This window comes from Somniosus microcephalus, chromosome 13 (assembly GCF_052327205.1).
Source record: "Somniosus microcephalus isolate GS21.2 chromosome 13, FLI_Smic_1.0, whole genome shotgun sequence".
In the NCBI taxonomy this organism is placed as follows: Eukaryota; Metazoa; Chordata; class Chondrichthyes; order Squaliformes; family Somniosidae; genus Somniosus; species Somniosus microcephalus.
The window spans coordinates 37,728,868-37,745,309 of NC_140999.1; the positions used below are offsets into that span (position 1 = coordinate 37,728,868).

A 16,442-nucleotide genomic window follows, 5' to 3' on the forward strand; every position below is an offset into this window, starting at 1 on the left:
GCATTTTAGCGGGAACTTGAACTGTAACCTAACCAGTGCAATTTCAAGCGTAATTTGCGCTCAATGGGGAAACTTACCCACTATAAGTTTAGTTTAAAATGATTTCCCCCCTCACAGAGCACCACATCTACTGCCTCCTGTCCCCAGATCTGCAGTTCTTTCTCACCCACATATTAGATGCCATCGCTCTGTAACCCTGCTCACAGCATTGCTCTGAAATTCCTTCTTTTAAAGAGGTACAGTAAATAATACAAATGGAATAAACAAGTAAAGTATCTGCAAAGTTTCAGATTTTTGCCCAAAGAAGAATTTTGGATCGATTTATATCAGGATGATGCTATTAAGTTACATTCAGTTTACAAGAGGTTGAATCTACAAAGTACAATTTGTGGGGAATGTGGATTAGATTCAGACAGAGCACCTACCCAGAATGCAGGTACGATAGCAAAATACTGCAGATGTTGGAAATCCGAAATAACAACAGAAAATGCTGGAAAAACTCAGCAAGTCTCCACGGATGTTGCCTGACTTGCTGAGTTTTTCCAGCATTTTCTGTTGTTACCCAGAATGCAGTTTCATTCTACGACATCAGTTTAAGATGGTTTGTTAAGCAATTCACAGGCAATACAGGAAACTTTTTTTTATCCGGCACCGACGGGACCGACGTGGTGCCTGTTCATCAAAAATTTCGGATAACCGAAAGCTATAGTAAAAGATACGAGAGCTGAGAGCTCCTTATAAAGCAACAAACCCTGTTGCTTAGCAACAGGTTCAGAACAATGGCCACAAGTTCCAAGCGTCTCTGTAACTTAGCAACAGCTGCAGCCACACCCTTGCACAGCAACAGATGGAGGAAGGCAGAAGTAAAACTTACCTGAACCTACTCCTGAATTTTGCCGGTTAACCGAGATTTCCGGTTATTTAGGTGCTGGTAAATCGAAAGTTTCCTGTATGTTGGAATGGCTTCATTCAAGTGAGCTCGTCAGGAGAGAGCAGTCAGGAGCCCACCCCTCAAAGGATGGTAGCAGATTTAATTGGCAGCTTGATTGACCAAACCCGAGGCAGTGCGATCTGGGAGAAGGTCAGAGGTCAAGTCTTTGGCATCCTGTCCAGCTGGGACAAGCTGGCACACAATTTGAAGGAAGCTGGACTGGAAGTCCGACAGAGGGTGAGACCTCCCTTCTTAAATTTAATGCCAAATATTTTCAGAAAAGTGCTAGTTAGAAGAGTGAATTCAGCCCACTAAAAAGGGACAGTGCAGCATGCTTTATTATTTTCTATGTTACAAAGAACATTATGAAACAGATTAAAATTCGCTGTAAACATTATTTTGCTCATTCACTTATTAATATATATATATTATATATATATATATATATATAATATATATATACACACACACACATATATTATATAAATAAATCAGCCTGTTGGTTTAAAATTGGCCATGTCACACTAGAGTGTGCATCAGTCTGCTATCTGGAAGGCAGCAGAGAGAATGTGGAGGCATATGAGAGGGTTGTAATATCTAGTTCACACAACAAGAGGGTTCATTGTTACAACCCCCAGGCCACACTATCTTCTGACTAGATAGTGGGTGATAAACTCCTGATCATAAGGGATGCAGGGTCCACTTACAGGAATGAGCGGTGATGCTAAACACAAGAGAATATATAGTGGAGATCCGAAGTTTGCAACAGCAACCTCGGACTGGACGAGGAAGGGGGGAGGGTTACAGAGCAACCCTGGGAGCGAGGGGTGGGTTGCAGGGCAACCCTGGGAGCGAGGGGTGGGTTGCAGAGCAACCCTGGGAGCGAGGGGTGGGTTGCAGAGCAACCCTGGGAGCGAGGGGTGGGTTGCAGAGCAACCCTGGGAGCGAGGTGTGGGTTGCAGAGCAACCCTGGGAGCGAGGGGTGGGTTGCAGAGCAACCCTGGGAGCGAGGGGTGGGTTGCAGAGCAACCCTGGGAGCGAGGGGTGGGTTGCAGAGCAACCCTGGGAGCGAGGGGTGGGTTGCAGAGCAACCCTGGGAGCGAGGGGTGGGTTGCAGAGCAACCCTGGGAGCGAGGGGTGGGTTGCAGAGCAACCCTGGGAGCGAGGGGTGGGTTGCAGAGCAACCCTGGGAGCGAGGGGTGGGTTGCAGGGCAACCCTGGGAGCGAGGGGTGGGTTGCAGAGCAACCCTGGGAGCGAGGGGTGGGTTACAGAGCAACCCTGGGAGCGAGGGGTGGGTTGCAGAGCAACCCTGGGAGCGAGGGGTGGGTTACAGAGCAACCCTGGGAGCGAGGGGTGGGTTACAGAGCAACCCTGGGAGCGAGGGGTGGGTTACAGAGCAACCCTGGGAGCGAGGGGTGGGTTACAGAGCAACCCTGGGAGCGAGGGGTGGGTTACAGAGCAACCCTGGGAGCGAGGGGTGGGTTACAGAGCAACCCTGGGAGCGAGGGGTGGGTTACAGAGCAACCCTGGGAGCGAGGGGTGGGTTACAGAGCAACCCTGGGAGCGAGGGGTGGGTTACAGAGCAACCCTGGGAGCGAGGGGTGGGTTACAGAGCAACCCTCCCATGGACTGCTGTCCTCTTGATTTAGTAATATTATTAAATTGAAAGATTGAACAAAAGTGACTCACTTTAATTCCAGAAAATTAATTTGCAACCTCTGCTCAAATTGTTCACATGGTGACTGTGGAATGACTCGACACTGTATCGCTTCTTCCTGTGAGGAGGTGAAAATAATCAGAAATATTTAACTTAGAAAACAGAAGATAATTGGAGGGGGAGGGAGAGGGAGCGGAAGTGGGAGAGGGAGCAGGGAGCAGGGGAGTGAAGGAAGAGGGGAGGGGCAGGGGAAATATTACCAGGAGATACAGCAGGCTGGTCAGCATCTGTGAAAGCAATTTTTGGGCTCTGACAGGTTACACCAGAATCATTCTGTCTTTTGCCTTCTCAGATACTGATGGACCTGCTGTGTATCGCCTAAATGTCAGCACATCATCAGAATAAAACCCCCACATGCTCCTCCTTCCCAAACACCCTCCCTAGACACACACTACAGGAAACTTTGGTTTATCCGGAGGTTAAAAGTCCGGAAAGCTCTATCTACCGGCAAAATTCAGGAGCCGTTTCCTATAAGTTTTTTTACTTCTCGTTGCTTTTTTTTTCCCCAGTCAGGCTCTGCAAGGTCTGTAGCCAAGCAACAGCTTCAGCTAGAGACGCTTTTAAGCTGCAGCCGACTGTTTTGAAGCTGTTGCTAAGCAACAGGGTTTGTTGATTCACACGGAGCTGAAAATCTCCGTATGTTTCAACATGTCCGGCAGTTTTGATCTAACAGCAACAGCTCGGTCCCGTCGGTGCCAGATATCACAAAGTTTCCTGTACTACATTCCTGAACTGGTGCAGTGTTCTGTGCAGTTCGTTTCTGTATATAACAGCTGTGAATGATCCTGTGCACAGCGCAGTTTGTCTCCTCAGTACGCACCCTGTGAAGTGGACTCACCTCATCAGTTGGTGGGTAGAGTGTACACAGATCCACCAGCCTGCCAGATTTACGGATTTCTTCATTCCTCCAGTCAACTTCCTCCAGTGCAGTGGGCCGCAGCAGACTCTGAATGAAGAGCTCTGGAACCTCAGTCTGTAGCTCATCTGCCTGGGCTGCAACGGAGCTCTGTATAAAGAAAGAAAGTACTTACATTTATACAGCACCTTTCACAACCTCAGGACGTCCCAAAGCACGTCACAGCCAATTAAGTACTTTTGAAGTGTAGTCACTGTTGTAATCACAGAATCACAGAAACCCCACAGTGCAGATAGAGGCCATTTCGGCCCATCGAGCCTGCACCGACACATATTCCACCCGATCCCCGTAACCCCTACACCAACACATATCCCACCCTATCCCCGTAACCCCACGTATTTAATCCCCCTAACACTAAGGGTCAATTTATCATAGCCAATCAACCTAACCCGCACATCTTTGGACTGTGGGAGGAAACCGGAGCACCCGGAGGAAACCCACGCAAACACGGAGAGAATGTGCAAACTCCACACAGACAGTCGCCCGAGGCCGGATTCGAACCCGGGTCCCTGGCGCTGTGAGGCAACAGTGCTAACCACTATGCCACCGTGCCGCCCTGTAGGAAAAGCGGCAGCCAAAACAGTGCACAGCAAGCTCCCACAACAGCAATGTGATAATGACCAGATCATCTGTTTTAGTGATGTTGGTTGTGAGCACGAACTGGTCCTTTACTTTCCCCATTAGATGCTCAAATAAACATGGTTTTTAGTCTCTTTGATTTCATTTGCATTTATACACTGTCCTATCCCATCTCTCAAGGTGCTCTGCATACAATAAATTACTGTGAAGTGCAGTGACTGTTTTGTAGGCATAACTGGCAGCCATTTTGAACACAGCACGATCCCACAACAATATAACATAAATGACCAATTCAGCACGGTGGCATAGTGGTTAGCAGTGTTGCCTCACAGCGCCAGAGACCCGGGTTCGAATCCGGCCTCGGGTGACTGTCTGTGTGGAGTTTGCACATTCTCCCCGTGTTTGCGTGGGTTTCCTCCGGGTGCTCCGGTTTCCTCCCACAGTCCAAAGATGTGCGGGTTAGGTTGATTGGCTATGATAAAAAAAAATTGACCCTTAGTGTTAGGGGGATTAAATACGTGGGGTTACAGGGATAGGGTGGGATATGTGTTGGTGTAGGGGTTACAGGGATCGGATGGGATATGTGTCAGTGCAGGCTCGATGGGCCGAAATGGCCTCTATCTGCACTGTGGGGTTTCTGTGATTCTGTGATCTGTTTTTGGTGGTGTTGACTGAGGGAGGACAATTTCTTCATTTCGGACACTAGGTGAACTCCCTACACTTCTTCCAAAAGTGCACGGGATCTTTTTACACCTGCCAATAACTGGAATAGGCAGGCAGGGCCTCAGCTTGACACCTCATCCACCTCCAACAATGGAGCACTCCTTGTACTGTGTTAGCCTAAATCACAGTTTAGTTCCTGTAAAAGTTTCCAGTAATTAGTAAAGTTACAGCAGGAGTAGAAGTGCCCAAGGGAGAATTAAAGTCATACTGACCATAAAATACAAAAATAAACAATGTCAACTGCCTCCAGTGCAGTGGGCCACTGCAGACTCTGAATAAAGAGCTCTGAAGCTCCAGTCTGTAGCCCAGCTGCCTGGGCAGCAGTGGAGCTCTGTATAAACATAGAGATAGCTGAGAAGCTAAGAGATGCGTCAGAAACAAGCCAGTGAAACACAGCCCATAAAAGGGAAGAAAAATCAAAAGGAACAAAAGTGTGTCAGAGCAATCAGGAGCGAGGCTGATCGCTGAAACTTTGTGCACAGAACTAGACTTAAACTGAAGAGAAAAATGTGTCAAAACAGGTCACAATTTGCACCACAAAAGCCAGTCCTTCACATCAGAGAAGTTGATGAACCTGGCAAACCGTAAAACTCCCCAAACCCCGTAACACACACCACCAGCCCTCCTCCCCCACCACAACAGTTGTTTGCAGCAGTCAGTCCCACTCCGGATTGTCCGTGTTGTGAACGTTTTCTGGGTTATTTTGTTGGGTAATATTTCTCAGCACTTGAAGCCCTCCATTTAGTTCCTGTGCTATGCCAGGAGGAACGTCACCGAGGCATACCTGGAGATTCTGTTTTTCCATATTGAAGCTTTCATCACATTCGAAGATCTGATGAGGAAGGTTCAGTCCTTTCCTCCGACTCTCACTGCTGCACTTCTGATACCTGGGAGAGAAATCAAGAACACGGGTTATACTGAACCCAGCAGGGGCTCCACTCAAACTGGCAGGGAAAGCAAACAGAACATAGAAACATAGAAGATAGGAGCAGGAGTAGGCCATTCGGTCCCTCGAGCCTGCTCCGCCATTCAATGAGATCATGGCTGATCATCCAAATTCAGTACCCTGTCCCTGCCTTCTCCCCATATCCCTTGATCCCTTTAGCCTTAAGAAATATATCTAACTCCTTCTTGAATATATTTAGTGAATTGGCCTCTACTGCCTTCTTTGGCAGAGAATTCCACAGGTTCACCACTCTCTGGGTGAAGAAATTCCTCCTCATCTCTGTCCTAAATGGCCTACCCCTTATCCTTAGACTGTGACCCCTGGTTCTGGACTCCCCGACCATCGGGAACATCCTTCCAGCATCTAGTCTGTCTACTCCTGTTAGAATTTTATATGTTTCGATGAGATCCCCTCTCATTCTTCTAAATTCCAGCGGGTACAAGCCCAATCGACCCAATCTCTCCTCATACGTCATTCCTGCCATCCCAGGTATCAGCCTGGTGAATCTTCGCTGCACTCCCTCCATGGCAAGAGCATCCTTCCTCAGATAAGGCAACCAAAACTGCACACAATACTCAAGATGTGGCCTCACCAAGGCCCTGTACAACTGCAGCAAGACATCCTTGTTCCTGTACTCAAACCCTCTCGCTACGAAGGCCAACATACCATTTGCCTTCTTAACCGCCTGCTGCACCTGCATGCTTACTTTCAGCGACTGGTGCACAAGGACGCCCAAGTCTCGTTGCACTTCCCCTTCTCCCAATCTATTGCCATTTAGATAATAATCTGCCTTCCTGTTTTTGACACCAAAGTGGATAACCTCACATTTATCCACATTATACTGCATCTGCCATGCTTCTGCCCAATCACCCAACCTGTCCAAATCATACTGGAGTTTCTCGGCATCCTCCTCACAGCACACACGCCCACCCAGCTTTGTGTTGTCTGCAAACTTGGAGATATTACATCTACAGGAAACTTTGTGCTATCCGGCACCGACGGGACCGAGCTGTTGCCGTTCCCTCAAAACTGCCGGACACACCAGTGTTAATGTTGAAGCATACGGAGCTTTTCATCTCCGTATCTGACAACAAACACTGTTGCTTAGCAACAGCTTCTAAACAGTCAGCCCGTACCTTGGAAGCATCTCTGTAGCTTAGCAACAGCTTCAGAGAGACTTTCCAGAGCCTGACTGTTGAAAAAAAAGCCACGAGAAGAAAAAAAACCTGACAAAACGGCTCCTGATTTTTGCCGGTGGCTCGAGCTTGCCGGACATTTAGCCTCCGGATAACACAAAGTTTCCTGTAGTTCCCTCGTCCAGATCATTAATATATATTGTGAATAGCTGGGGTCCAAGGACCAATCCCTGCGGTACCCCGCTAGTCACTGCCTGCCACTCGGAAAAAGAACATGGCCCAAAAACACCACACTCAGTCACAACCGGCATTTTTACATACTTCTGAAACAAACGGACCATTTTATTACTGCTACAGTTCCTGTCACATCTGTGCTCAGCTGGACAATCCTCTCACCTGGTGTTTGTAATTTACTGTGTGGGATTTTGTTAAAATATGAGCGATGGTTTATGTTCAAAATCCCTCCATGGCCTCGCCCCTCCTTATCTCTGTAACCTCCTCCAGCCTGCCAACCCTCCGAGATCTCAGCGCTACTCCAATTCTGTCCTCTTGCACATCCCCAATTTCCTTTGCTCCACCATTGGCCCTAAGCTCCTAGATTCACTCCTTAAACCTCGCTGCCTCTCTCTCCTCCTTGAAGACGCTCCATAAAACCTACCTCTTTGCCCTAATATCTCCTTATGTGGCTTAGTGTCAAATTTTGTTTGATAACGTTCCTGTGAAGCACCTTTGGACATTTTACTAAGTTAAAGCAAGGTGGTGTTGTTGCTGACGACTTGTTTAGAAAGCCAAAAATCCCTGACATGCTATCAGTTATCAAATCTACGTGAAAAGGAATGATGATGTTTGGCTTGTTAACAAAATTGAAACCCATGGGATAAAGGACAGTAGCAGCATGGATACAAAATTGGCTAAGGGATAGAAAACAGAGTTGTGGTGAATGGCTGTTTTTCAGACTGGAGGCAGGTATACAGTAGCATTCCGCGAGGTTCAGTATTAGGACCACTGCTGTTTTTGATATACATTAATGACTTGGACTTTGGGTACAGGGCACAATTTTGAAAATTGTAGATGACATGACTGAGGACAACTGCAACAAATTACAGGAGGACATTAATTAACTTGCAGAATGGGCATATAATTGGCAGATGGCGTTCAACATGGATGGATGTGAGGTATTACATTTTGGTAGGAAGAATAGGGAGGTCACTTATTACTTGGAGAGTGCGAGTCTAGGTGGAGTAGAGGAACAAAGGGATCCCGGAGTACAAATACACAAATCACCAAAAGTGGCGACACAGGTTAGCAAGGCCATAAAAAAAGCAAACCAAGCACTAGGGATTATTTCTAGAGGAATAGAATTGAAGGGTAGGGAAGTTATGCTAGACCTGTATCGAACCTTGGTTGGACCACACTTGGATTCTGCGTGCGGTTCTGGTCGCCATATTATGGGAAGGGGGTTTGGAGGCACTGGAGAGGGTGTAGAGGAGATTTGCAGGGATGATACCAGAAATGCGAAAGTATACATATCAGGAAAGGATGAACAGGCTGAGTCTCTTTTCTCTTGAAAGGAGAGGGCAGGGGGTGGCCAAATGGAGGTCTTTGGAGTTATGAAAGGTTTTGATGGAGTGGATACAGAGAGATTGGCCCAGAAATTCGGGTCAGGGTCTTCCCGCAGGTGTAAGCCTCCGACCTGCACTTACCTTGCGCGCCGGCCGTTGTGCTGTGGGCCCGCGTGGGATTCCGATCCAGGGCCTGGTCCAGCTGCCGGCGCGCAGTGCTTGCGTATCTCAGGGGCGCAGTTAGTTCGATGCGTCCCCTGGGATCATGTGGGCCATGGGGAACCAATCGGAGCAGGGAATGCTCCATTCATAAGATTGACAGGAAGAGCTGTCAAAACTTATAAATACTACGGCCCCAAAACATCACTTAGGCCTAGAAATTCAGTTGGCTGCGCCAGGCGTTAGCGCCTTAGGAGGAGCAGATCTCGAGCGCTAGGCGCTTAGCGCCCGTGCGCAGCGTGATCTGCGCCTCGCCCCAACTTCAGTAGACATTTAGCGCCGGTGCAAAGTCTTTGTGCGCGCTCAGCTGCGCGCGCAGATCATGACGTCATTTCGTCGTGCAACGCCCTTTGTGCGGCCGGAACCGGAACTTCACTCGTGCCGCCCCATTGTGCGCCGGGCGGCCCTAACGACTGTGAAGTGGAACGGTACACAGCCGAGGCGGGCCGCGGGGAGCGCAAATTAAAGGGCACTTACCCTGCACTATAAAGGGCAGCCATTTTGCAGCATTCACTCTTGTGCAACGGATTTTTGGAGAGAGACCAAGGAAGAGCGCTTACTGCTTTGGCCCAACACTAGGACAGGTATTTTTGGCTTCAGGCCAGAGCTTTGCAATTCTCTTTGCCTTCATTGAGATCTCAGTGTTTGCCAGCATATTATGGGGGCTGCATTGGGTGCCAACGCTGAGTTTCAGCCTTATGTCGGAAGGGCTTACAGACGCCGTGAGAGAGTGGCAGCCCTGGCTAGACGCAGAGGGGGCAACAGGCGTCGCCAAGTGAGGCCTTACCCACCCAGGGTATACCGCCAGCAGTTCTCCTATCTCAACATGTCTGCCGCGCAGTGTGTTAGGAGGCTGCGATTCAGAAGGGAGGTGGTTGCAGACATCTGCCAGCTGCTTCACAGAGATCTGCGTCCACAGCTGATGCGCAGGACGTCTCTGTCGGTGGCAGTGAAGGTGACGGTGGCTCTCAACTTCTATGCCACCGGCTCCTTCCAATCCGCTGCTGGGGACATCGCTAACATCTCCCAGTTCGCCGTGCATTGCTGCATCCGCCAGGTGACCAATGCCCTTTTCAGAAGGAGACGTCAATTCATCTCCTTCCCCATGACCCTGGACAAGCAGCAGCAGCGTGCAGTGGGATTTGCAAGAATAGCGGGCTTCCCCATGGTGCAGGGCGCCACTGACTGCACGCATGTGGCTTTGCGGGCACCTCTGGAGCATGCCGAGGATTACCGCAACCGGAAGGGCTACCATTCCCTCAATGTACAGCTGGTGTGTGACCACAGGCAGCGCATCCTAGCTGTCAATGCCCGCTTTCCAGGCAGCAGCCACGATGCCTTTATCCTGCGACAGACAACTGTGGCTGACATGTTCCAGGCACAGCCTCACCCAAGAGGATGGCTTATCGGGGACAAAGGCTATCCTTTGTGTACCTGACTCATGACCCCGCTCCGCGCGCCCACGACCCCTGCTGAAGAGGCATACAACGAGAGCCATCAAGCGACCAGGAACCTCATCGAACAAACAATCGGCGTCCTGAAGCAACGGTTCCGCTGTCTGGATCGCTCCGGGGGAGCCCTCCAGTATTTGCAGGAGCGAATCTCCCAATTCGTCGTCGTTTGCTGCATGCTGCACAACCTGGCTATCCGCAGGACTCAGGCACTGCCACCTCACGTTGGACCACCACCTCAGGAGGAGGAGCAGGAGGAGCATGAGGAGGAGGAGGACGAGGAGTACCAGCCCAGGAGGGAGGCAGAAGGTCCAAGGGCCGCCCGTCGGCGGCTTATTGAACGTCACTTATAGGCCCCCTGTCAGGGAATGGCTTGTGCCAATGAAAGAACATGATTACAGCCGCTCCGCAAGCCCTCAGCCGGTTAAGGCAACAAACACTTCAAAGATCAAACATGGACAATGTGAATAAAATGGTTTATTGTACAAACTCAGGGCCCTTCCCACATGAAAACCAATAACACACGAAACCCCCAAAAAACACTCACACACATGACTCACTCCCACAACCTAGGGAGGATTAACAAAAGATGTCAACAAAAATGGCCTCATCCTCGGCCTTCAAAAAACAAACATACCAAAAAACACAACATTTGGACACACCCTCTACTTTGTGTCCCGCGAGGGCGATGCCTTCTGCAAACTTTGCCGGCCCCTGGACGCCCTGCTGCTCCTCCTCAAAGTGAGGCCAGTGGCTGCTGCAAGGCTGGGGGACGGCTCCTGAGGGGCACATGTCGTGACGGCAGATGCCCTTGGGGGTCGGCCTAGACGAGGTCTGGCCCTCGAGGGGCCGGCTGGTGAATGCTGCAGCTGTGGCTGGCCAGCATCAGTCGCTGCAGCAGCTCGTGGCAGCTCCACTGGGGGAGTGGCAGTGGCGGCTGGAGCAATGGGGGCAAGCTGGCGGATGGCAGGCGCTCGCTGGTCGCCCGAGACACTGGCACTCGGCCGGGCCAGCACTGCAGCATGCGCAGCAATCTGCCGAGGGACAGACCGCTGTGCTGCTGCAGCGCGCCGGGTGCCCTGGCGATGCCGGGCTGACACAGCGAGTGTGGCAGCAGTGAGTGCCCGTGTTGCCCTGTTCTGTGACCGCATCAGAGCAGCCAGTGACTGCACGGCACCACTGATCACCTGGCCAATCGCTGCCACAGAGGCCCCGAATTCGGTGACACTCTGAGACAGGGACTGCATGGCCTCAGGCATCCGTCCCACTACCCCCATGAGCTCCGTGTGCCGGCGCTCCGAGTCCGCGGACATGTCCTCGAGGCGGCGCATCTCCTCGGCGTTGACCGTCCCCAGACTGGAGGCCGGGCTCTCCCTCTGGGGAGAAAGCCGCCGAACTGGCCGACCCTTCCTGCGTTGCTGGACGCCGCTGGGCCCAGCAATTGGATTCCCCTCCAACCCTTCCCCCACGCTCCCCTCCAGGGAAGACGTCTCCCCTACAGTGGCATGGCTTGCCGCGGCTGAGGGTTCCCCTGATGGGCCGCCTTCCTCTTGCTCCTCCTCCTCCTCTTCTGAGGGGCTGTCACTGGCAACTTCAGGGACCTCCTCCTCACCATCTGAAAGCAGGAAGGCACAAGAGTAGCTTTAGAGTGAGGAGAGGGCGTCAGCGAGGGATGCATGAGTGGTGGCATTCAGCGCATTGGTCGGACAGTGGCAAAGGATGTAGATCTGATGCGTAAGTGGGACGAGAGAGGTCCAAAAAATGATGTCCTTACCATTGGTGCCCAGAACAGGGTCGGCATCTCCAGATGCAACGGGGCCAATCACCTGGGCACCCATGATGCGCTCCACGCACTGTTGCAGCTCGGTGAGCGGCTGGATCTGGGGTCCGCCTCCCCCGGTCACAGTCCGGCTCCTCTTATTATTGGCCAGCTTGGCCTGCAAGAGAAAGGACGGCCTCTAAGTACAGTGTGTAGCCCTGATCTTGTGTGCACTGCCTCCCATGGTCGAATAGCCTGGCCAGTGTGTAGCCCTGATCTTGTGTGCACTGCCTCCCATGGTCGAATAGCCTGGCCAGTGTGTAGCCCTGATCTTGTGTGCACTGCCTCCCATGGTCGAATAGCCTGGCCAGTGCGTTAAGTGTACAATGTGCAATTGATGTTCATGACTGACCCATAGCTGCTGCATGAGGGCTGGCCATTAGGGCTTTCAGGTCCCTTTGCCCATAATGTGAGGTGCACATGCAAGGATGAGGAGGACACTGGAAAGGGTACTCACCCTGACAATCCTGGCGAGGTCATTTAGTTTCTTGCGGCATTGTACCACGCTCCTAGGGACCTCACTGTTCGATGTCACCCTGGTGGCGACATGCCTCCAGGCTCTCCGGTAGACGCAGGTCGGCAGCTTCCTCCCATTGTCTGGGAACAAAATATGGCGTCTCTTCTCCACAGCGCTAACCAGCACCCTCAGATCAAGCTCTGAGAAGCGCTGCGCTCGTTCACGGGCCTTCTCCATACTTTGAGGTGCTATATGGGTCCAGCAGCAGTGTTCAGGCCTAGCTGGAGGGCTCCAGTGTGCAGGGCGTGGCAGCAGACCAAGTCGACCCTTCCCCCTTAAGAGCTGGCCGGCGCCAGGGTGTCTGCTGTCAATCAAGAAATGGCCGCACCTGCGCTGCGCCCGGCCTCGGCGGTATCGCTCAGCACCTCCGGCTTAGTGCCTAAAGAGAGCCGTGCATTGCCAGTTTTAGCGCTCGAGCAAACTCTTAAGGCGAAGCTAATGAATATCAGCGAAGTGGCCTCGAATTTGCGCCGGGCGCAAACTTTAGCGGCCGCCCGACTTTACCGCCCCAAAAGTGGCTATAATGAATTTCTAGGCCTTAATCTTCAAATAAAATTTTTTTAAACATCACATTTTTTAAATAAACTATAAATTTTCTTTTCTAACAGGGCTAAAAATAAACTTACCTTGCTTTAAAGTATTTAAAAATAATAAACCTGTGGAAAAAATGTTTTAATTTTAATTAATTCACCACTTATCTTGTAAAAAGCAGGCCTTACACCTGCTTTTTAAATGTGTAACTTCTTCAGACTTACCCTCCCGGGAAAACCTGCAAAAAAAAATGAAGTTCGATGCGCACTCGCAGCCTCTCCCGCGCACGCGTTCGAACTCTGAACCCCTTCGTTCAGGGGAACGGAAGTGCCGGTTTCCCGCGCATGCGCAGCGCATGCAGGAAACCGGCACTTTCATTGGGCCTACAGGTGAGTACCCCGTGCGTACTCACCCGTGGGGACCCGAATTTCTGGGCTAATGTTTCCACTTGTGGGGAAGAGCATAACTAGAGGCCATGAGATAGTCACCAAGAAATCCAACAGGGAATTCAGAAGAAACTTCTTTACCCAAAAAGTTATGAAAATGTGGAACTCGCTACCACAGGGAGTGGTTGAGGTTGAGGCAAATAGTATAGATACATTTAAGGGGAGGCTAGACAAGCATATGAGGGAGAAGGGAAGAGAGGGTTATGCTGATAAAGTTAGATGAGGAAAGACAGGAGGAGGCTCGAGTGGAGCATAAACGCCGGCATGGACTGGTTGGGCCGAATGGCCTGTTTCTGTGCCGTATATCTTATGTACTTCTATGTAAGGAAACTTGAAAGTGTAATTAACAGTGGACACATGGCAGCTGAAATTCAATGCAGAAAAGTGTGAAGTGATACATTTTGGTAGGTAGAATGAGGAGAGACAATACAAGCTGAATGGTACAATTTTAAAGGGGGTGCAAGAAGAGAGAGACCTGGGGGTGTTTGTGCACAAATCTTTGAAGGTGGTAGGACAGGTTAACAAAGCAGTTAATAAAGCATATGGGATCCTGGGCTTTATAAATAGAGACATGGAGTTCAAAAGCCAGGAAGTTATGCTAAACCTATAGAAAACACTAGTTCAGCCTCCGCTGGAGTATTGTGTCCAATTCTGGGCACCTCACTTTAAGAAGTATGTGAAGGCTTCGGCAAGAGTACAGAAGAGATTTACTAGAATGGTTCCAGGGATGAGGGATTACGGTTACGTGGATAGACTGGAGAAGCTGGGGTTGTTCTCCTCAGAGCAGAGAAGGCTGAGAAGAGATTTGATCGAGGTGTTCATAGAAACATAGAAGATAGGAGCAGGAGTAGGCCATTCGGCCCTTCGAGCCTGCTCCGCCATTCAATGAGATCATGGCTGATCATTGAAATTCAGTACCCTGTCCCTGCCTTCTCCCCATATCCCTTGATCCCTTTAGTCTTAAGAAATATATCCAACTCTTTCTTGAATATATTTAATGAACTGGCCTCCACCGCCCTCTGTGGCAGAGAATTCCACAGGTTCACCACTCTCTGGGTGAAGAAATTCCTCCTCATTTTAGTCCTAAATGTCCTACCCCTTATCCTTAAACTATGACCCCTGGTTCTGGACTCCCCGACCATCATGAACATCCTTCCAGCATCTAGTCTGTCCAGGCCTGACAGAATTTTATAGGTTTCGATGAGATCCCCTCTCAATCTTCTAAACTCCAGTGAGTATAAGCCCAATCGACACAATCTCTCCTCATACGTCATTCCTGCCATCCCAGGTATCAGCCTGGTGAATCTTCGCTGTACTCCTTCCATGGCAAGAACGTCCTTCCTCAGATAAGGCGACCAAAACTGCACACAATACTCAAGGTGTGGTCTCACCAAGGCCCTGTACAACTGTAGCAAGACATCCTTGTTCCTGTACTCGAACCCTCTTGCAACGAAGGCCAACATACCATTTGCCTTCTTAACCACCTGCTGCACCTGCATGCTTACCTTCAGCGACTGGTGCACAAGAACACCCAGGTTTCTTTGCACTTCCCCTTCTCCCAATCTATTGCCATTCAAATAATAATGTGCCTTCCTGTTTTTGCCACCTAAGTGGATAACCTCACATTTATCCATATTATAGTGCATTTGCCATGTTTCTGCCCAATCACCTAACCTGTCCAAATCGTACTGGAGTTTCATGACATCCTCCTCGCAGCATACCCTCCCACCCAGCTTTGTGTCATCTGCAAATTTGGAGATATTACATCCAATTCCCTCGTCCAGATCATTAATATATACAGGTAGACTACCCTTTATCCGAACTTCCGAAAACCGAAACCCTCTAAAAACCGAAGGTTTTTTCGGTCAGCATAAGTCGTGCGCACAACATGACCAGAGTGGCGCACGACTTACGCTGAGCAGAGGGTCAGCGTAAGTCGTGCGCACGACCCCCCGCGGACCCCCACCGACCCCCCCGCGGAACCACCTGACTCTCTTCCAAAGGCTCGAAAGCAACGAGAGCTCTGAGCCCGCGGCGGTGCCGGCCCCTGTTCCGACCGAGCACGACGACCTGTTGGTGGAAATGCGGAACTTCATTGCATTCCAGGCTAGCAGCGACGGACAAGCCACGACTGCGGACCCCCCCGCGGACCCCAGCCGACGCCGACACCCCCGCGGACCCCCCACGGACCCCCGCCGACCCCGACCCCCGCTGACCCCCCCGCGGACCCCCGCCGACCCACCTTCCGAAATCCGAAATTTTCCGAAAACCGAAACACGGCTGGTCCCGAGGTTTTCGGATAAAGGATAGTCTACCTGTATTGTGAACAGCTGGGGTCCTAGGACCGATCCTTGCGGTACCCCACTAGTCACTGCCGGCCACTCGGAAAACGACCCGTTTATTCCAACTCTTTGCTTTCTGTCCGCCAACCAGTTCTCTATCCAAGTCAATACCTTGCCCCCAATCCCATGTGCCTTAATTTTACACGCTAATCTCTTATGCGGGACCTTATCAAAAGCCTTCTGAAAGTCCAAATACACCACATCCACTGGTTCTCCCTTATCTATTTTACCAGTTACATCCTCAAAAAATTCTAGTAGATTAGTCAAGCATGATTTACCTTTTGTAAATCCATGTTGACTTTGTCCGATCCTGTCACTGCTTTCCAAGTGCTCTGCTATTACATCTTTTATAATGGACTCCAGCATTTTCCCCACTACCGATGTCAGGCTTACCGGTCTATAATTCCCTGCTTTTTCTCTGCCACCTTTTTTGAATAGTGGGGTAACATTAGCTACCCTCCAATCCATGGGTACTGTTCCAGAGTCTATCGAGTTCTGGAAGATGACCAGCAATGCATCTACTATTTCTAGGGCCACTTCCTTAAGTACCCTGGGATGTAGATTATCAGGCCCTGGGGATTTATCGGCCTTCAGTCCCATCAATTT

The 16,442-nt window shown here is 50.4% G+C and overlaps 1 protein-coding gene across 1 annotated transcript in view; it reads right to left on the reverse strand.

The window, feature by feature from the left end:
- Positions 1-16,442, reverse strand: part of LOC147108234 (dedicator of cytokinesis protein 7-like) — a gene marked incomplete at its 5' end in the record, with an annotated part of 242,453 nt that overhangs the window by 214,496 nt on the left and 11,515 nt on the right. The window contains 3 exons of the mRNA XM_086005998.1: positions 2,622-2,707; positions 3,488-3,655; positions 5,652-5,754. Coding sequence (XP_085862124.1) covers positions 2,622-2,707; positions 3,488-3,655; positions 5,652-5,754 — 357 coding nt within the window. The remainder of the gene's footprint in view (positions 1-2,621; positions 2,708-3,487; positions 3,656-5,651; positions 5,755-16,442) is intronic.